We start from the raw sequence: 19,397 nt of genomic DNA on the forward strand, positions 1-19,397 counted from the left end.
TTCCGGCGCAGAGCCCTTGCTAGGGTAGTTTTCAATAAGCAATATTTTATAATTTTGACAAACCTATTGTTTGATGGAGAAATGTGAATAATTTATGAAAAGGTCATATTTTCACGAATTAATTCTTTTTGTTGAAACAGAACCTATATTTTTTTGTAAACGACGAAATGTTCAATTTTCCATATGTATTTTATCGAAACATTAAAATTCTTGTGAGTGGACTAGATCTATCGGAAGAAGCAAAGCATATAGTTTGTGCAGCCAATTACCAATTACTAGTGTTCCGAAAAAAGTTACTAGTTGTGACAGTATTATATAATCTATCCACCAGTGACGTAATAGCTGTCTCATATAGTTCATGTTCATATTGTATATGAAAAAAAATTTCGATAGTTCTACTGGAGCTGTAGAGCTAGGGTCTCGGAAGGGCTCCCCATCAGAATCACTTGCTACAATTGTAGATGAGACGGGAAATGTCACTGCTTAAGACTAATTGCAGCAGGTCGTTATATGATGAAAATGTGATATTTATTGCACGGTTGAGATATGTGCGGGCGTAGAGACTTCACGATCGTGTATATCATCGCAAAGGGCTTTAGCGTTTATAGGTAACTTCGCGTGGATAAATTTATTCGATTTTTGAACCGTGTGTCCATTCATATATTCGCTTGTGTTCTTTGAGGATTGCACAGATCGTGAATCTGATACTTAATTTTCGGTGCACGGTTCAGATGCTAGAAAAGTGAGCTCTTCCATATTACTAGAATTCCCGGTCGTGTTACCATAGACCGCGCAGTCCAGTGAATATGAGCGTCATTTTTCATTTAATCAAACTGAGGGCATGGACCTAGACTGCTAGGGCCGAGAGGAAGAACTTCCGGGCATAGCCGATTCATGATCGCACGAACACGGGCGTTTGCAGGCTCACCTTTAAGAACGCGTTTGTAAATTTAAAAGTGCTAAAACGCTCATTTAGTCATCGAGACGTATTCCTGTTTGTGCGATCGCGGGTGCTGGTTTGTGGATAATCGAAAAGGAATTGAGCGTTTTTATGTCAATGTGTTTGTGGCGTGTGCTATCGTGTACGTAACTTGGGTGTTTATAAGTTTATTAGTGCTAAAACATTCACTTAATCATCGGGGTCTTTTCATGTTTGTGTTACCGCGGGCTTTGGTGTGCGTGGATGATCGCGAAGGTCTTAAGCGTTCGAATGTTAACATGCTGAATGCTAGGAGAGAGTGAGATTCCCCATATCACTAGGGTTCCCAGTCATGTCGCCAAGGGGGCGTCTGATAGTGGATAAAAGCGTATTTTTTTTTTTTTGGTTGGTCCAACTGAAGGCACGGACCTATGTTACTAGGGCAGAGGGAATGGGCTTTTGAACGTGACCGATTCATGATCGGGCCAACAAATGCATTTGTAGGTCCGCGCTTGAGACTGCGTTTATTAGTCCTAAAACGTTTACTTAATCATCGGGGTGTCTTAATGTTCGCGGACGTAGTTTTGCGTGGACGAAGCTCACACGTTTGTATATTGATGTGTTTGTTGCGTCTGCTAGCGTGTATGTAACTCCGCATGGATACATTCGATTGATTTTATAATCATGTTGTCATTCGCATGTTTGTGTGTGTTGTTGACTGATTCACGTTATTTCAAATCATTGAGTTAAAAAGTGCATAACTTAAGAAATGGGCGATGTTTTATTGTTGAAAAAACCTCTGATATCAGTATGAATTAATGAGATTTCAATAAAAGTAAATAAAATTGGTAAATTTTTATTTTATATCGAATTCAAGAAGTGTGCAAAGTAGCCCCCAGCTAGTCCATATATAATATTTTAAAACACCATATGAACAACTCTTCTACTAGTGAATCAATTTTGCTCATACTTGACATAAATAACACAAACACGATGACGGTAAATCTGTGTTGATATGATACAAATCCATTCACTATTAAATGAGTTATCATTCGTCAAAATAGAAAAATTGATAAAAAGTGTGTAAAGAAGCCCCGCACGACGGTACCTTGATCTTGAGCTTGTGCGATCATAATTTCTAACAAAAAGAAAGGAAACGCGAAAAATTTGATCGAAGACAAAATCAAGCTACAACAGGAAACTATCAAATTTATTCAGGAAAAGAAAATGAAAAAAATGAGAAGTTCAAAAAGGCAAAAATAAAGTACCCTAGCAGCTCAGGCGCCGCGCGTTGTTTGTTCCTCTTTCCTGTTCACATACGACCACAGATCCCACCAGATCGTCCATCATGCCGCTTCCGTTCGAAACGAAACCCGAACCGCTGTCAAATTATATGAACTGACAGCTATTAATGCTAAAACCGACCCAGTCCCGAGTTCAAGCAAAAACGACATAAGGCAGGTCGTGCCCCGGTTGGCATCGCGGGGAAGTAAAAGATAGGACTTCTGTATCAGAGGTGAATGGCGACATAGTGTGGATCACAGATCCGGTATGCTCTTATGAAAACCTGTATTATTTCAATTTTCAGTACATAATAGTCTACGAGCATCAGAGTTAAAAATAATCGAAGCTCTTTTTTGACGGCTGAAAATGAACCTGTTGCGACGCGCGGTGAATATAAAAAATATTCATTCAACTATCCATCTTATTCATTCAGTTAAATATCGTAGAATATATTTATTACACCAATTATCTAGGAAAATGTTTTCAAATGTCGATAAAGCATATGAAAAACAATAATCATCGCTTACATTGTGCCAGGGCCTACTTTGATGCGTTTGATTCGTTGCTGCACGATCGCTTCGTGTAATAATCGGAGCCGAATGAAAATATGTATGGATGAATGGGCGGTTTGTTCGGTGTTTTAAAATATTGAAAATGAATGCGGCTGAATATGATCAATTTTCATTCAATGAATTTGAATATTTTAACTCTAACGAGCAAAAAATGTTCAATTTTTGTTTTCAGCTCAAAAGTTCAATTAATCCCAAGTAAAAAATACGTACTAATTACTTTGCGATTCGAAAAATGCTCGTGGCCAATTCGAATATTTTTGGCAGGGAAGAATTAAGTTTACGGAGCTTACTATCTGATAGTTTTGATGACGGTTCTCTAACTTTTTTTTATTTCGTATTATAACCCCAGAGTCATTCTTCTTTGAGTTAGAAAAATCTCTAGATTAATTTCTAACCTAATGTACGGGGCTGGGAATCCAACCCAGAGTTACGTAGGAAGCAATCGATTTATCAACTGCGGTATGCCCGCCCAATTTTATGGAGATTTTGCATGCATGCAAAAATGCATAGGCTCTTTTAGAAAAATTTGTTCTTGAGTCAAAATGGTCTGCTTTTCAGTGGAAAATACTAGGTCTCCCGTACCGGTAAAACGTAAAAAGTTTCATCTGCATCGAAGATGGTCAGTCACGATTTCGAACATAATTCGTCTTTTGCGGGACGACGCAGGTCAGCGGTTGTTTTATTGTGACGATGATTACATTAATGTTTACAATGTTGGTAACGAAAACACTGAAATGAAAAATATTTGGAGAAAGCGATAATAGTGGTTGGTATTTATATTAGTTAAGTGAAGAATCATTCTCAATTCTTTGTTTCATGAAGTTACGGAATTCACATTTATTTTGAAACGATAGCTGTAGAGCTGGGTTCTCGGAAGGGCTCCCCGTCAGAATCACATACCACAATTTGCAGACGAGACAGGCAATGGTGTCCACTAAAACACTGCTTTAGACCACTTCTAGCGGGCCGTGATTCTGAATGTGATATTCATCGTACGGTTCAGGTATGTGTGGGCGTAGGGACTCGCGATTGCGTGTATCATCGCGAAGAGCTCGAGCATTTGTGCGTTAACGTGTTCGATCGCGTGTGCGTTTGTATGCCGCGTGTGCGTTTGTATGTCGCGTGTGCTAACGTGTATGTAGCTTCGCGTGTATAATTTCTATTTTATAATGGTGTAGCGTGTATTCTTATTCAATCGCGCGCGAACCGTGAATCTGATGCTTAATTTTTAGTGTATGGTACAAATGGTAGAAAAGAGTCCGTTTCCCATATCACTAGAGTTCCAGGTCATGTCACCATTATACGTGTTGTTTAGTGAATATGAGCGTCACTTTTTTATTGGTTCAACTGAAGACATTAGTCCAGACTGCTAGGACCGAGGTGATGTTTGAGACCGCGTTTGGAAGTTTAAAGATGCTACGTTTACTTAACTACCGGAGAAATCACGGAAATCACGGGCGTAAGTATGTGTGGATTAGTGCAATTGTATGGTTGCGTTTGTGGCCAGGTTTGTGTTATACATCAGTAATAGAAAAGCAAACTAAACTACAACTAATAGAAGTACAAAAGAATCAGACTAGTGAAGTAGAATAGAAAAACACATGTAACATGTAACATGCAATCAAACTCGTCTAAATGCAGCAAATGTTGTATATTTACCATTAACGACAATTGTATGCTGTTAGACTTTCATCATGCTATGCTGGCCGGGAATGGATGACTCACGTGCGTCAGTAAATTCATTGTACCCTAATTTATCCAATCCGACTTTCCCGAATGAATAGAACCAAATCCATTCCCTGACCCAACTGCCACAAATACTCAGACGAACACATGCATGTATAGACATACGACTAGCATGTAACAATTGTACACTCAGGTTTTTTACGTGGTTTTTTTCTCGCGGTATTTTTTACGCGGATTTTGAAATTCACGCGGTTTTCATTTACGCGGATTTTGAAATTTACGCGGTTTTCATTTACGCGGATTTTGAAATTTACGCGGTATCCATTAATGAGGTTCCCATTAACGCGGATTCTTAAATTTACACGGTCTTCATTTACGCGGAGTTTGAAATTTACGCGGTTTTCATTTACGCAGATTTTGAAATTTACGCGGTTTCCATTTACGCGGATTTTGAAATTTACGAGATTTTCGTTTACGCGGATTTTGAATTTTACGCGGTTTTCATTTACGCGGCTTGTATCCCCCGCGTAAAAAACCTGAGTGTACACTAGTACGAAAAACTACGATTATTACAAAGCGACAACTAATAGGTTTCTACTTATGTATTTGTTAAATTAATTCAATTATTAAATTAATTTAATTAGTATATGCACGTTGACGAATTCGACCAATAAATGGACACGCAATGACTCCCACTGTGAGCCCCGTCCACGAATACTGCCATCAAATTGTGGAACAAAATTTGCAAACACGGCACACAGCAAAAGTCATTGCACGACGACCCGCCTGTCGGCCACATCACCGCGCACAGACCAGTGGTTGAGCGTTTGTATGCGCTGGTGCAGAGTATGAAGAAACACAGAACAAAAAAAGGTGCATAAGCCCTTTCGGTCTCCTCGATGCACCACTATCGAGGCGTAATACAATAACCATCTTAAAGCAGTTGTTCTTTAGCGCTGATGCACGCAATATGCCTGATGATGTTTGCAATACCGTCAAACCCCTCAATCTTGGGGAGGGACATTTATTTTAAAACGATCTTGCGCCAAAAATTTGTTTTGAAAATTGTGCAATGGAAATGTATCCCCACCAGGCATTGTAATTCTCTCTCACTCACGCGAGAAGAAGCTTATCCGAGGTCCAACTTTTCCGTGATAAGATGAGTCGCAAAATTCTCCGTCTCCACAAATAGCGTGAGAATGATTTTCCGGATAAAATTTGACTTTTTCCTTCTCACCGGAGAAGGTGATAAAATTTTAATTTCGTGGAAATCAATAAAAACTTAAAAAAATACACTTAATTACAAAGAAAAGCGGCAAAGAAAAATATTAGACTTGTCTTTTCGTGTTTTGGAATAACGACAGGAAAGCAGCGAGCGAAAAAAGAATACCGTGATAAACTCATACTCTCATTCTCCGGCTGTTTTATTTATCCAGAGAAATAACACGTTGTATTTATCCGGAGAAGTTGTGTGAGTGCCAATAAATTTTCGTGTGAAAATGTGAGTTTTTATTGTCGCAGTAGCAAACTATCCGGGCGCATTTACTCATATGAGCGATAAATGCAATGCCTGATCCCCACTATGTCTAACGTATGTACGCCTAATGGGATACAACCCAATTCAATAGTTCTCAGTGGACCCAAACGGTCTTAAACAGCCTGGATCAAAAGAAAATGTGACAGCTATACTGGGATCAGATAAAGAGAGCATAACAAACCGTACAATACTTTTTATAAAATATGCAGCTCGAGATGTCTGCCATTTGAAAATTATATGTTAGAGAATAACACACTCTCGAAGAAGTCAACGGTTCGATCTGTACCAGGTTGTTCTGATACTACACATTCCGATCATATGCGATCTTGAAACAATCTCAGATTTGTCGATAGATAAGATGTACGATCACCTACCAAACTATTCCCACCAATTATTAAACTGAACAGTTGACTCAAAGACATTGGGCTCATGCTGAGTGCCAGATTTCCACGGCTCGGGAACAGTAACACAAAACCATCATCTCACAACCGTCATACACGCCGAGATGATGAAGAAAACTAAAGATTCCGAAACTATCCTTAGGGCCAAGCTAACCTTTTGTTCGATAAATCTTCGTTGTGTTTGTTCGCTTCGGGGAGCAATTTCCGACGGGTGGTGGTGGTTGATCAACCTCAGAAAGCACCGACTAGGCAAGGAAGGTATTGGTTGGTATAGATGAAATCAAATAAAAACATCCATGGGAATACTTTTCCCACATTATACACCTGGCGCTTCGTCCAGCCAAACCAGTTTTGAATTGGATTAAAATGCTAAAGGGGAATCGGACTTGCTGTGCGCGCATTTCCTTAGTTCTCCGAGTTGGTTGGATGGACGTAGACGACGACAGGTTGCGCGGATGTTTCATTGTGTTGAACAATCAGTTGAATGGCTGTTTTCTTATTTCGTTCGAATCAAGTATTTCATATGGCTCCAAGGAGCAGGGCACGCTAAGAATCATTGAAAACTGAGGCCAATTATGGCCGGTCCCAACATATAGGTAGTTGGATTGCGCAACATCAGCGAAAACAACTTACTAAAACGCACTCACAGGTGAAATCAATTTCCTTTTTGTCTTCTTTGTGTTTATTTAATGTTCTTTTTGCCTTTCGCCATGTGTTCGAGTGTCTGACCAGAAAAGCAAATATATTATATCCCGTAGCAGAGCTTGGCCTTTTATCTTGACCAACTCCGTACTCGAATCATAGAGTAGAGAAAAAACAGTACTATCCTGCTACATAACACTAAGCATTTTTTTATGATTGAGATTCGAACATTCAATGACAGGCTTATGTGACCATCTCCTCAAAATCGCCACAACAGAGCACCCGGAAAAGTTTGTTCTTATTATTAGGTTCGTTGTACTAGCTGATGAACAGCCTAGTCAATCGAAATGAAATATCGCATCCCGACATAAGGTTTAGTATGTAGGTTTTGTCTCGCTTCAAAAAACAAATAATTTGATTGAAAATGTGTGACATTATTTAGATTTGTTGTTCAACCAAATAAGGAAACTTCCTATCTACACTCGAAAACTTGTTTTCTGTCATTTAATCAGCTTCTGTTCATTTTATATAACCGTTCTGAGTTCTAGAAATCAACATACTAAAACCAGATTTTTCACTGTCGTTGCTTGGTTTGAATTGTAACTCGCCTAAACCCACCAAGATCCTGTTCGGAACGCGTCGCTCCATTCTCATTTGCAATGGTAATTTTCGAAGTCAAATTTTAAATCCACTGCTTAGCCACATGCACATGTGTGTTATGCCGCACAGCCACCAACCGCGGAACTGTTTCACCCGATTGATTGACATGTTGTACACGCACTTCAAACTGTTTATTTTTATCGATTCTGATCGTCAATTTCTACGCAGACCAGAAAAGGATAGCACCATTGATTGGAACGGAATTAATGATTGTAAAACCCAAAACATCGGGCATATGCCCCAAGACGAAAGATAAGCGGAATCGTTTGTTTGATAAGACCGACCGATGATAATTCTGAATGGATTAATTGCGGCTTGCGGGTGGGAGGCAAGTTTGATAAAGCTAAAAAGAGGCGTAATTAAAATGGCTGCTGAGCTACGCAAACACACACACACACACACGAATCAAGATCGATTGGAGTGAGAGGCGAATGAACTGGCTATGGGACGGGTACGAAAGTTTTCAAGCCGTGTTGTTAAACCATTTAATCCATGTATGGCTGTCGAACATAACCAATCTAAGTGCGTTCCAATGTCTGACCATTGCGAAGCTGCACATGCATGATGACCATTTGTCCGGCTGCCTGCCCGAAATGGTAGTAACTACTTTCCGCGGAAGGATGACAATCTTGATCGTAAATTTTTCTCGCTCTCTTGGTACGTCAATTTCATCAACGATTTTGCGTCAGGCATTGAACTCATCCAGTGACCATCATAGCAGCTGACGGCTTACATTCCTAGTTCGGTAGTAGCTAGAGTGTGCAATGAGATGGCGCGATCAGCCTTGTCTGTAACCTTAGCTATTTGCAAAATGTTGGCGTGAGAACAGCCACGTCGTTGTTAGGCGTTTGGTTGCAGCAGTTCAAGGAAACGTTGGCTGGGAGGAGACGCAACTGTTTGTAGTCTCTGGTTTGCAGCCAAACGCCAATATTGGCCGTCAGTTCAAGATACAGGCAGGTATTGTATAAAGAAATTCGGGAAAGTTCATATGCAAGCTAAATAACCGCACTTCTTGTTCTTTTTGTATATTACCCGTACTTACATACTCGTTGTGTCGTATTCCACGCTAATGAATTTTTTGTAACTATTGATGACAGACACATAAAAAGTAAAACTACTTCAAGCGATTTCAATTTCGATTGAACTTTTTTTTTAAACTTCACACTAATTTTCCGTCGATAACTGCCCCACTGAGTACCTATTACTGACGCCTAAGAAGCGACCCCGCAATTTGAGCATTAGATATCGGACCATCAACAGATGGACCGAAATCAATGGCCTTATTTCCCTTCCGAAGGAAGATGTAACCGGAGACTTTTCACATCAGAGAATCTCAACGATCTCAGCCAAAAACAACCTCTCTACTATGCACTTCGTAAGCTCAATTGAAAGGCATTTCCTATTCTATCATATTAGATACGCTGAATGCCCATCAACATACAACGAACTTAACGGACGCCGCGAATTTGCAACAATTTGTCTTATTAACGACATGTAACTCAATGAAAAATAAAATTTCGTTGACAAAAACTTGTTTGACGGATATTTTACTAATGACACTTATTTGTTGGTGATACAGTGAAGACCCGATTTTATCAGCACCCAAGATTATCAGCCCCCGATTTTATCTACCCCCGATTTTATCAGCTTTTTGACCCGGTTTTATCAGCTTCATATGAAAATTGATAGTTGGTAATTTGATGGGCTTTAGCAAACGAACCAAGTTGAATTCGAGTAAATCCTTTCTTGGGCATATATTTCTTATCTTAGAGATCCGAAAAATGCAAAAATAAAAATATTTACTTTAAGTTCCCCTTAACGGAAAAGGGATATATCTAAGGAACAAAGAAGAATATTTTAAGAACTTCGGTTTATTAAAAAGACAGATATTTTTCTGTCCCGATTTTATCAATGTCCCTGTTTTATCAGCTTAAAATTCACCAAGGGGCTGATAAAAACGGGTCTTTACTGTATTATAGTTTTGACTAAATCCAGTCTGAATAAGATAATGAAAACCGTGCCCGACCATCTTCGACACTTATAAAACTTTGCACGTTTCTTATGTGTTTCAGTTTCCTCTGTATACCAGCACTCTCCTCAGCTGCCTACTCAACCGACTCAAGGGCTGGTAATTATAAGATTATTCATCTACACATGTTCAAAAAAATCTCGGGAAAACTACTTTCGAATGAGCTTAGAGAATCAAGTAAGCTTTTCAAAATATATAACAAAATATGCATCTTTTCCAAAAATCAAAGACTAATAATTGAATACGCTTTTACCGATGTATCTCTGATAGTGTATGTATGTTCTCAGACATATATCTCAGGAATTGTTGAACCGATTTTACTGAAACAAAGTGCACATCAAGAACCTACAATTACAATGAGGATTTACAAAATTATAAAATATGAAAAATACAAACAACAATTGGCACGTATAGAACGCTCAGTATATGCAGGGATGTACTGCATCTCAGAGCAAAAAATGAAGAACAAAAAATGCTCTTTGCACTTTTCATGCGAACCACCGCTCTTCTCTTTCACATTAAACCTCTTCACTCCGATGTGTGTTGCTCCCATACGTGCATTCCACTCCTTGGCTGCACTCCTCAAAGAGTAGAAATAAAGAGGCTCTTTAGTGTGAATCTTGGTCCCACGCGCACGGAGGTAGAGAAGGCAACCAAAAAACGTTTTAAAAACGTTCTTCCTGTCAAACTTTATCTGAATTGTAGTTTGATTCGCCTTCCTACCTACTTGCCAGTGAGGGGAGGCACAAAAAAGTGGCTCTTCAAGGTGACACTTTAAACGAAATTGTGCAGCTCTTGGTGTGCACAATCTTTCTCTTTTTCGTTTTCAAGCTTCTCTTTGTGCGGTCGTTCTGCACATCGCAGTGTTTTTGTGTGGCTCTATTTTTCATCGGTGTATTTCGCTCTTTGTGGCACATTGTGTGAGCAAATAACAAGCCTGAGTATATGAGAGGCTGAGAGCACGAGTGGGTTAAAATATTTTGATGGATCTGAAATGGTATACACTCAAGTTTTTTTTTACGCGGGGGATACGAGCCGCGTAAATGAAAACCGCGTAAATGAAAACCGCATAAATTTCAAAATCCGCGTAAATGAAAACCGCGTAAATTTCAAAATCCGCGTAAATGAAAACCGCGTAAATTTCAAAATCCGCGTAAATGAAAACCGCGTAAATTTCAAAATCCGCGTAAATGAAAACCGCGTAAATTTCAAAATCCGCGTAAATGAAGACCACTTAAATTTAAGAATCCGCGATAAAGGGAACCTCATTGATGGATACCGCGTAAATTTCAAAATCCGCGTAAATTTCAAAAACCGCGTAAATGAAAACCGCGTTAATTTCAAAATCCAGGTAAATGAAAACCGCGTAAATTTCAAAATCCGCGTAAAAAAAAACCGCGTAAAAAATACCGCGCAAAAAAAACCGCGTAAAAAAAAACTTGAGTGTATTTATCACATTTCCCGACGGTTTTCAGGCTCCCGGGTATCGGAAAATTTAAAAAATCACGGGAATATAGAAAAATGGTTGAATATTTTTTTATTTTAATGGCTGGGGTCCATTAGGATAACAGTCTATTATCTTTCTCCGGACAAAACCCGACTAGAGACCGTGTGGCATCCGGCGGGTTCAAGTTTCTTAACCAAGAGCTGATCCCTAGGTTTCTGCTCCCATGTCGTGAGAGGCGAATTAAAACAGAAGTCCTCAAATACAGGTGTTTCTCCGTGCTAAGGACTGAATGGCTGGCAGGAAATATGCCAGTCGCGCAAGGAGTGTTGTGGGTTTTACCCTTACTGTGTTAAGCAAAACTCTGACACAGTGGAGTTTGTTTCTTAGCAAATCGTAGGATTCAAATGATGGTCATGTCCCTAATACCCATATCGAGGTTCGCTGTAGGCGATTATAAGCCAACATGTCTGGTATCCTCTAGCTGCTGTACAACAAGTGCTGATGATGAAATGTGTAGTGCTTCATCTTCAGCATAAACGTACAGCAACTATGAATCTATCCCACCTTGTGCAGGAAGGAACTGCATTTCCATAAAGGAAATTTCTATGTTGGAAAGCTAATTAACCGCGTCCTCGTAGCTTTCAACAAAAATGGCATGACAAATCCAAATGAAATGCCTTGTGCATGTATACTTTCGAATATTTCTGTCGACGCATGGCTTATATCCGACCTCACACCACGCGATATTTGTGCTGTCACAGTCAATATGACTGTTCATAATACAAACAAGAAATACGCATATTGTCCGGCATATTCGCCGAATGAATCATCACCTTCTGATGATTTCAAAAGGGTTGTGTCATCCTGTGGTAAAAATGGGTTTCTAATAATCGGCAGTGTTGCAAATACCCACCACATAATTTGAGGCAGGTCAGATATCAATTTGAGAGGCACCTAATTGATGGACTATTCAAGCAGCACAAGTTTGCATATACTGAACGCCGCGAATTTGCCATGCTTTGCTTTATCAACGACATTATTTCTCAACGTGTACAATTCGCATCTATATTTTCGCAAATAAAATTTTATGTACCTAGCCGACAACTAAGAACTCGTAATTTATTCCAAGAAAGATCTTTTAGGACAAACTATGCTAAAAATAGCCTCATCAATAGAATGATGCGTCTTTATAATGAAAATTGTGTAATAATTGACCTTTCCATGTCTAGAAAAATTAAATCTGAACTAAACCGTAGAAATAATGTATAGTATATAAGTAAATATTGTAAAACCATTCTATGGAGTCTACATATGCTTGACGAAAATAAATAAATAAATAAATAAATAAATGTAGGAAATCACCTAACATTCGCACGATCTGGCAGAGAGGAGGTGTTAGATGTAACTCTCTGCTCTGACGGCATTACGCATAAGTTGGTAAAATGGCTCGTACCCAACGAGCTCGAAGCGTCGTCATCTGATCATAAGTACATCGTTTTTGATAATTTAAACGCCTAGTTGTCTTGCGGCTCTGCTGTGTGATATTTGAATTTTGAAAATCGGATTTCATTGTGTGGATTTTACTAGATTGTAAATTTCCACTCTTTTTGATTAAACCGTTGATGCGTGTAAATCCTTTTCGGATTTTCGAGGAATCGAAAATTGAGTCACTTCCCACAATATCAGGTGTGAGTACTTGTAATTGCGAGAAGCATGCTCCTTCTAATTCCTTAAAAATGGGGAAAATGATCAAAGACAAGAAAAGAAGCATAATCGCAGAGGCGCTCTCTTCAGCAATGCTTGGGTTGATTGTATAGTCTTCGAGTCACAATACTTATCGAGTGCAAGCAAGGTTGGAGAAAGATCACTATTCGATTGCGCTGAAGGATGATCCGTTAAAAGATCTTCTCGGGTGTCTCTTTTCAATCCCTTCTAACTCATTCGTCCTCAAGGTCAAAGAGTTTGGCTAAAAGTATGTTATCGTTTTTTCCTCTCTGGAAAACGAACAAAGCTGCACCTGGCTGCGAACGGAAGGAGCAGAAATTTAAGGAGATAAATGGGGGAAGTCAGGGGACTTCCATTTTATTGACGAATCATATAGTCTTCATCAGAAAAAGGTATTCCTTGTTTCTGCGACATTCCCCCGAAAACCATTCCCCAGAATCTAAAACACCGAAGTTTTTTCCCCGAAAAAAAAACTGTTCTCCAGAAAATTATTTCCTCGAAAGCGCCAATCCCTAGAAAGCAATATTCCAGAATGTACCCTTTCCCAGAAAAGCATTAGACAATAGCAGTATTTTTATATTTCTTTTAGTAACGTAAACATACATTTAGGACAAATCTTAGAATTTAGTGTTTTTTGAGAGCCATTTCGTAACAATCCTTGGAAGCGGTGACACCCTTCGTAGAATCTTAAAAAATTAAAATAGTGGTATACGTTGCGCTAGTTAGTGGTGAAGCCAAAACATTGCGCATTACCTAAGTCAAGAAACTGATGCGATGTATAACTGCTGAAGATAAGCCGTCGAAAGTGGCGGTCCCTCACAAGCACGCGTTATCCATTCGTATACCCGATTTACTTGAGCAAAGGAATTGATTCGTTCTTTTAAACATGAGCGGTTCTTTAAATCTATATGCCAGGTAACTCTTGCACGCAAACTTGTGATCTTTTCGCCTGCCCCGTTTATTCAAACATATTCCTTCTCTCAAGCTTTCTTTGAATCTGCATTGAAATCGAAAAGAATGCACAATTTGACATAAGGTGAGCATTTGTATTAGATTTGAAATCCGTCTGCATGGTCGAGCTTTGACTGGAAACGATCCAGCTGTTTCTTACTAACTACTCGAGCACTTTCTGGTTAAGTTTCCAGTTTCGTCAACTGCGTTGGTCGATTGTTTACCTGTCTAAAGCTGGTTTGGAGGTTTCTGTATGTTTGGGGAGGAAGTTTTGACGGACTGAGCTGTCTACGCAGAGAAACAGGAGACTTTGAATGGTTGACATCTGTGTTTTACTGATCCTGTCGTGAAATCGAGACGGACAGCTGTCGCTGGAGATCTATCCAATAGTTGCATAATCGACAATCGATGGTAAATTACTGCAAACTCAATATTGATTCTGATTCCCGATCGCCTTCGAGCCAAAAATGACAATACGGATCTTGTTGTAACAGTAATCGGTATTGTCTTATTCAACGGGAATAGAGGGAGGAACATTTTTCATGCCTCCTTGCGAACTACAGAGTAGAAACTTCTTCGATTAGCTTAAACTGGATGAGGAGTATTCTCCACTCCTGCCTCGACTGACAGAGAGAGACAGTCATGTTTTATATTATTTTTATTATTTGTACTCATTCAATTGCTGATTACATGAGTTGATAGGGAAAACCGGTCCAATGCATCATTGTCCTATCGTAATGTAATAAGGGAAGTCCCCGGTACTCCCAGGCTGTGTTCTAGGTTGAGCATCATTTTAAACATCCTCTTCGATTCATCCATCAGCACGGGTTGCATGACTTTTTGGAATTGGTATTACCACCTGAACAGATGGTCCGTAGCGTAATTTTTAGCATGTTGAAACAACGACTACCGACACTACATGATTTATCCAGGCTACTTGGAATAAGAAACATATATTAAACGTCAACTTTCATAGACGGCCAACCAGACTTTTTAAAATATATTATGAAAGGTAGATTTAAAAAATCATTTCAAACTTTTTATAGCTTCCAGTTTCCTCTGCAAGTATCAAGCAAAGCATCTCGACACTCAGCTAACTCAAATACCCCTCTACATTATCTTCCCAAGCGAAAATTTAATCTTGTGTAGAAAGAAGCAAAAAAGAGCAAAGTAATCTACCTGTTCTGCCGACCGATGAACATTGCCAGCCGATGCAGGAAAAGCCTCCCAGTCCACTCGAGGTTGTATGTGTGGCTTCCAAGAACGGGTTTCTTCTTTGGCGTTGTGCTTCTCCCGTAGTCGTACAGCGATTCAGCTTAACCTATCTGAATTTTCCCCGCTTACCACTACAGGTTGAATCCAGGTGAGCCACACGCGTCCATTTGCAATTAGGCTCCTGTCTAATGTTGAACTAATTTTTTTACGGATTGGACGGAGTTTCTGCCACTCAGAGCGTTGAACTTTATGGGCTACGATTTGCTTCGTGTTCGCACTGCTTGATAACGTCACCTATGTATTTTTCGTTATCAAGTTCAAACTACCACTTTCGATTTCCTTTCATACCTTTGCCCGTACACCTGGGGCTCACATGCACAGAACCTCTATTTTTGTCACTCGTACAAATTAGAAGGTACACAACATATTTCACACTTGCAAGCAGTAACTCATTTGCACAGTCGAAACTTTAGCTCCTTTTTCGTGAAAAACTCGAGAACTTTTTTTCTCGATACTTTTACACATCACCGTCATAGACACTTCATTATCTTTCCGGTCGCCCACAATATTATAGGGATTCCCGCACCGAAGCAGCAGCAACCGATCACTCCAAGTTGACTAATTTCTCCACACCTTCAAGGTGATTGATTTTTCCTCTACGATTTCATTCACTGAAACCAGAACAAAGCATAACACATTTTTCCATAAACTCCTACCTAAATAATTATTATTCTATCGTAAGGTGTCAAACACTAGAACCTCTACTGCAATCCATAGACCAGCCTTCATTTAACACATTCCATTACACGCGCTTAACTAATGGTTAATCTATCGAAAACAACCACAGAAAACGGCAAATTTTAGGAACAGTCTAGACTAACAACCGAATGTTTTTCCTCTATCAAAAAGATTTGTTTTCCAGCAAGTTTTTCTTGGTGACACAATCCACCACCGAATTCCGCACACAACGTAAACGTTTGACAAAAGGCAACTGACTGACGGTCGACAGACAGCAGAAAACAGTGCAGTAGCTCGCTCACTCGCTCAGCGTGAACTTTTCGATGATCGCTGCTGACGGTTCGTCGATTTCGTCGTTGGCGCGGTTTGACGTTTCAAAACGGGGGACATGCCGCTGAACCAATGGTTGATTACAAGATGAAAAGTTGAGTGCAAGAATCGTTTTTGGGCAGAACCGTTGAGGGTTCGCCACGGATGCCGTGGCAAGCAACGAATCAACTTTCTGTCGTCGGCTTTAATTCAAATCACACGTGACTCGGATAGCACAACTGTTATCTTCCATCTTACCTTTTGAGTCAATACGTTTAATATACGCTCCCAAAGGTAATGTGCTTAAGCGACCAGCATGAATATAGGAACTATTAAAAATTATTAAGTTCATTTATTTCGTTACCATTCCTGTAATCGTTACTTGAATTGTCCCATATTGAACTTTCGTGTTAAACAATTATTTTATCAAAGAACAAAAACTAAAAAGATTTCCGGAAAACATTGAACTCTTATAGAAAACTATGCAAAATCGTTTATTCAATTCTAGAAAACTAAGTATTGCTTAATTTAACAATACTACGCGATTACACTATGGCGACCAGACCTCTCGGATGAAGCGGGACAGGCCTAGATTTAAAAAGTCCCGCACAGCTAGACGTCCCAGAAAATGCTCCGCATTTCCTAATAAACTGATTATTATTCTAAATTGTCACAGGAATAATATTACAAAAGACATTTTTAATAGGTTTTGAATTGTGGTACCCAATTTCCGAAATATGAAGAGAACGTACAAATTGATTCTATTTATTCTGATTTAAACTGTACCTTTGTCAGCTACTAGTATGAGTCAGTTACTGAATTTTCGCAAAAAGTTTGTCTAACACAATTTGTGAAGCGTAAAACTTCAATAGATTTCTTGAGCGCGCGCCTCGCATTCACCCCGAAAACATCTGGCCTCATTAGACTATGCCTAACACATCAACTAAATATTTTTAATTTCAAACTTGATCAGCACCTGATCTGAACCGGGCAGTACCTCCGGTGGCAGCTCGATCAGCTGCGTACTAACGTCCGCTCCTGCCAATGGATCCTGAGGGGGTTGTTGCTGCTTTTTGCGTCGAACCGAACTATCTGCATGCGATGCTAGCTGATGTCGCTTCAGATCGCTTGATCGGATAAATTGTTCCGGACAATATTCACAGATGAACGGTCTCGATCCGGTGTGGACCCGATCGTGAAAGACCAGCTGCTCCTTGCGGGTAAAGGACCGTGGACATTTATCGCATTCGAACGATTTACTGTTTGGCATGTGTATCTGGAAATGAACTTTGAGGTAGCGTGCTTGATCGAATTGTTTGGAACAGACGTCGCAGCGGAACGGCTTGGTAAGACCAGCTTCCAATTGTTTGCGAACTGCAATCGGATCGATTATAGCCCCCCGAGAAGTAGCTTTAGACTTGACTGGACTGGCTTCATCAATAGATTTTTGAACCGTGTCCGAATCTTTTTCGACCTCTCGGGGAGATTTTTCGGACTGCCCTCCCGAATGCGCTTGTTGATGATGTTTTTCCAACCGCACTATACTTTTAAAATTCCGTAAGCAAACGTGACACGAAAACTGCGAACTGTCTGAGAATATACAATTATTTTTCAAGTGCCGCTTCAACTGCCTGGGGTTAGCAAACTCTTCGTCGCAGGTGCTACAGTTGACTTTCTCCACCAGGCGTTCATGGTTCGTCATGTGAGACTTCAGACCGCTTGCGGTATTTAGCTGCTTTTGGCAGAGATTGCATTTAAACTGCTTCTCGTTAGAACGATTGTGAATGGCTAGGTGCCTCTCAAGATGATGACTATCGTAGAAGCTCTTCGAGCAGACCTCACAAGAAAAGTTTCGCTCTCCTCGATGTCGCTTTTCGTGAGCTTTCATGTTGGAGAGATTCATGAAGGCTTTGCTGCAGGAACCGCACTTGTACGGTTTTTCTCCACTGTGAATGCGCAAATGTTTTGTTAAATTACATGCCTGGTTGAAGCGCCTAGAACAAAACTCGCAAACGTACGGTTGATCGTTGGCGTGAGATCGCTGAAAAACAGAAAAATCGATTAGAAATTACCAAAGCGCGATGAACCAATATTTAATAACTTACCGAATGAGATAGCAGGTGAGATTTACAAATAAAACTTTTATCACATTTGTCACAGGCAAACGGTTTCTCCCCTGTGTGTTTTCGGACGTGATAAATCAAATTGTTGCTTTGTATAAACGAGCGCTCACAGTGCGGACACTGGTACCTTTTATCTCCACTGTGTAACCGCATGTGATCTTTCATGTACGTCACCATCTTCCCACAGATTTCACATTTGGTAGGCATTTTAAGCACACCTAGCGTTGTATCCGATTTTGGATGATTTGTCCTTTTTGTTCTTTGTGTGTGATACAATTTTTCGGGTTCAGTCTCTTCCGAGTCTTGATCATCATGTTCTCCATTTGAGCTATGAACGCTACTTCCTTCATCGGTTTGGCATTCGCTTCGCTCGTCTTTAATTTCCTCCGCATTATCCAAAGCGCCCAGTTTACTCGGAGACTCTGTTAGCAGGTATCCCGATTCCGGTTTAATCTCAATCTCCTCCTTCTGAAATATTGTCTCCAAATGCACCTCCCGTACATTCCCTTCTACGCTATCTTCTTCTTTAATGTCCACAGTACACTCTAACAACCCCAAAGCTGCATCTTGTACGATATCGCTAGGATCTAAACAGTTGAAAGGATCATCATCAGGGGCCACTGATATGGTGTTCACCTTTTCCACTACGTATTCTTTACACTGCGGCTGAAAATTATCGTCAAAATGTTCGATTCGGCTGCGACAAAATTCGCAAATCGGTGAAATGATTCCGTATACTGGTTTAACCTGAGTGATAAGTACATTGTTATGGGTCTATTGCACGAGTAAGTTATTTAGTTACCTTCACATCAGTGCACTTGAAAATTTTGTTTAGTAACCGATCATCATTCTGGTCGCAAAACATCGATTCCATTGCCCCATCGGTGCCTTCGCATATTTTACAGCTGACTTCTTGCTTCTCGAACGGGCTGTTTGAAATGGATCTTAGGGAACTTAATGCTCCAACATCATACAATAAACTTATACTTACCAAACCATATTATTCAATAGGCTCATCGTATTAACCAATATATTAAATTCACTTTTCTATCAAGCCGAATGCAGCATAACTTGTAATAATATTATGGGAAATCTTACGAATGTAGAATGTTTTGTTTGAGCGATCATCGATAAGTTTCGTCGACTTTATCGAATGTCA

At 39.8% G+C, this 19,397-nt stretch overlaps 2 protein-coding genes across 4 annotated transcripts in view; both read right to left on the reverse strand.

Annotated features, from left to right (window-relative positions):
- The window catches only part of LOC131682346 (uncharacterized), a 318,536-nt gene extending 302,487 nt beyond the window's left edge, over positions 1 to 16,049 (reverse strand). For all 3 annotated transcript variants that reach the window (XR_009304069.1, XM_058963749.1, XM_058963739.1), the window contains exon 1: positions 15,033 to 16,049. The gene's annotated coding sequence lies outside the window, so the exon portion shown is untranslated. The remainder of the gene's footprint in view (positions 1 to 15,032) is intronic.
- Positions 16,050 to 16,585: 536 nt separating this feature from the next.
- On the reverse strand, positions 16,586 to 19,362 carry LOC131682496 (zinc finger protein 3 homolog). The gene is made up of 4 exons (XM_058964009.1): positions 19,230 to 19,362; positions 19,041 to 19,167; positions 18,221 to 18,985; positions 16,586 to 18,156 (listed from the first exon to the last, which is right to left on the reverse strand). Exons 1-4 carry the CDS (start codon positions 19,253 to 19,255, stop codon positions 17,059 to 17,061), a joined length of 2,016 nt encoding a protein of 671 aa, XP_058819992.1. The 5' UTR covers positions 19,256 to 19,362; the 3' UTR covers positions 16,586 to 17,058.
- Positions 19,363 to 19,397: the final 35 nt, after the last annotated feature.

This window comes from Topomyia yanbarensis, chromosome 2 (genome assembly GCF_030247195.1).
Source record: "Topomyia yanbarensis strain Yona2022 chromosome 2, ASM3024719v1, whole genome shotgun sequence".
Taxonomy (NCBI): Eukaryota; Metazoa; Arthropoda; class Insecta; order Diptera; family Culicidae; genus Topomyia; species Topomyia yanbarensis.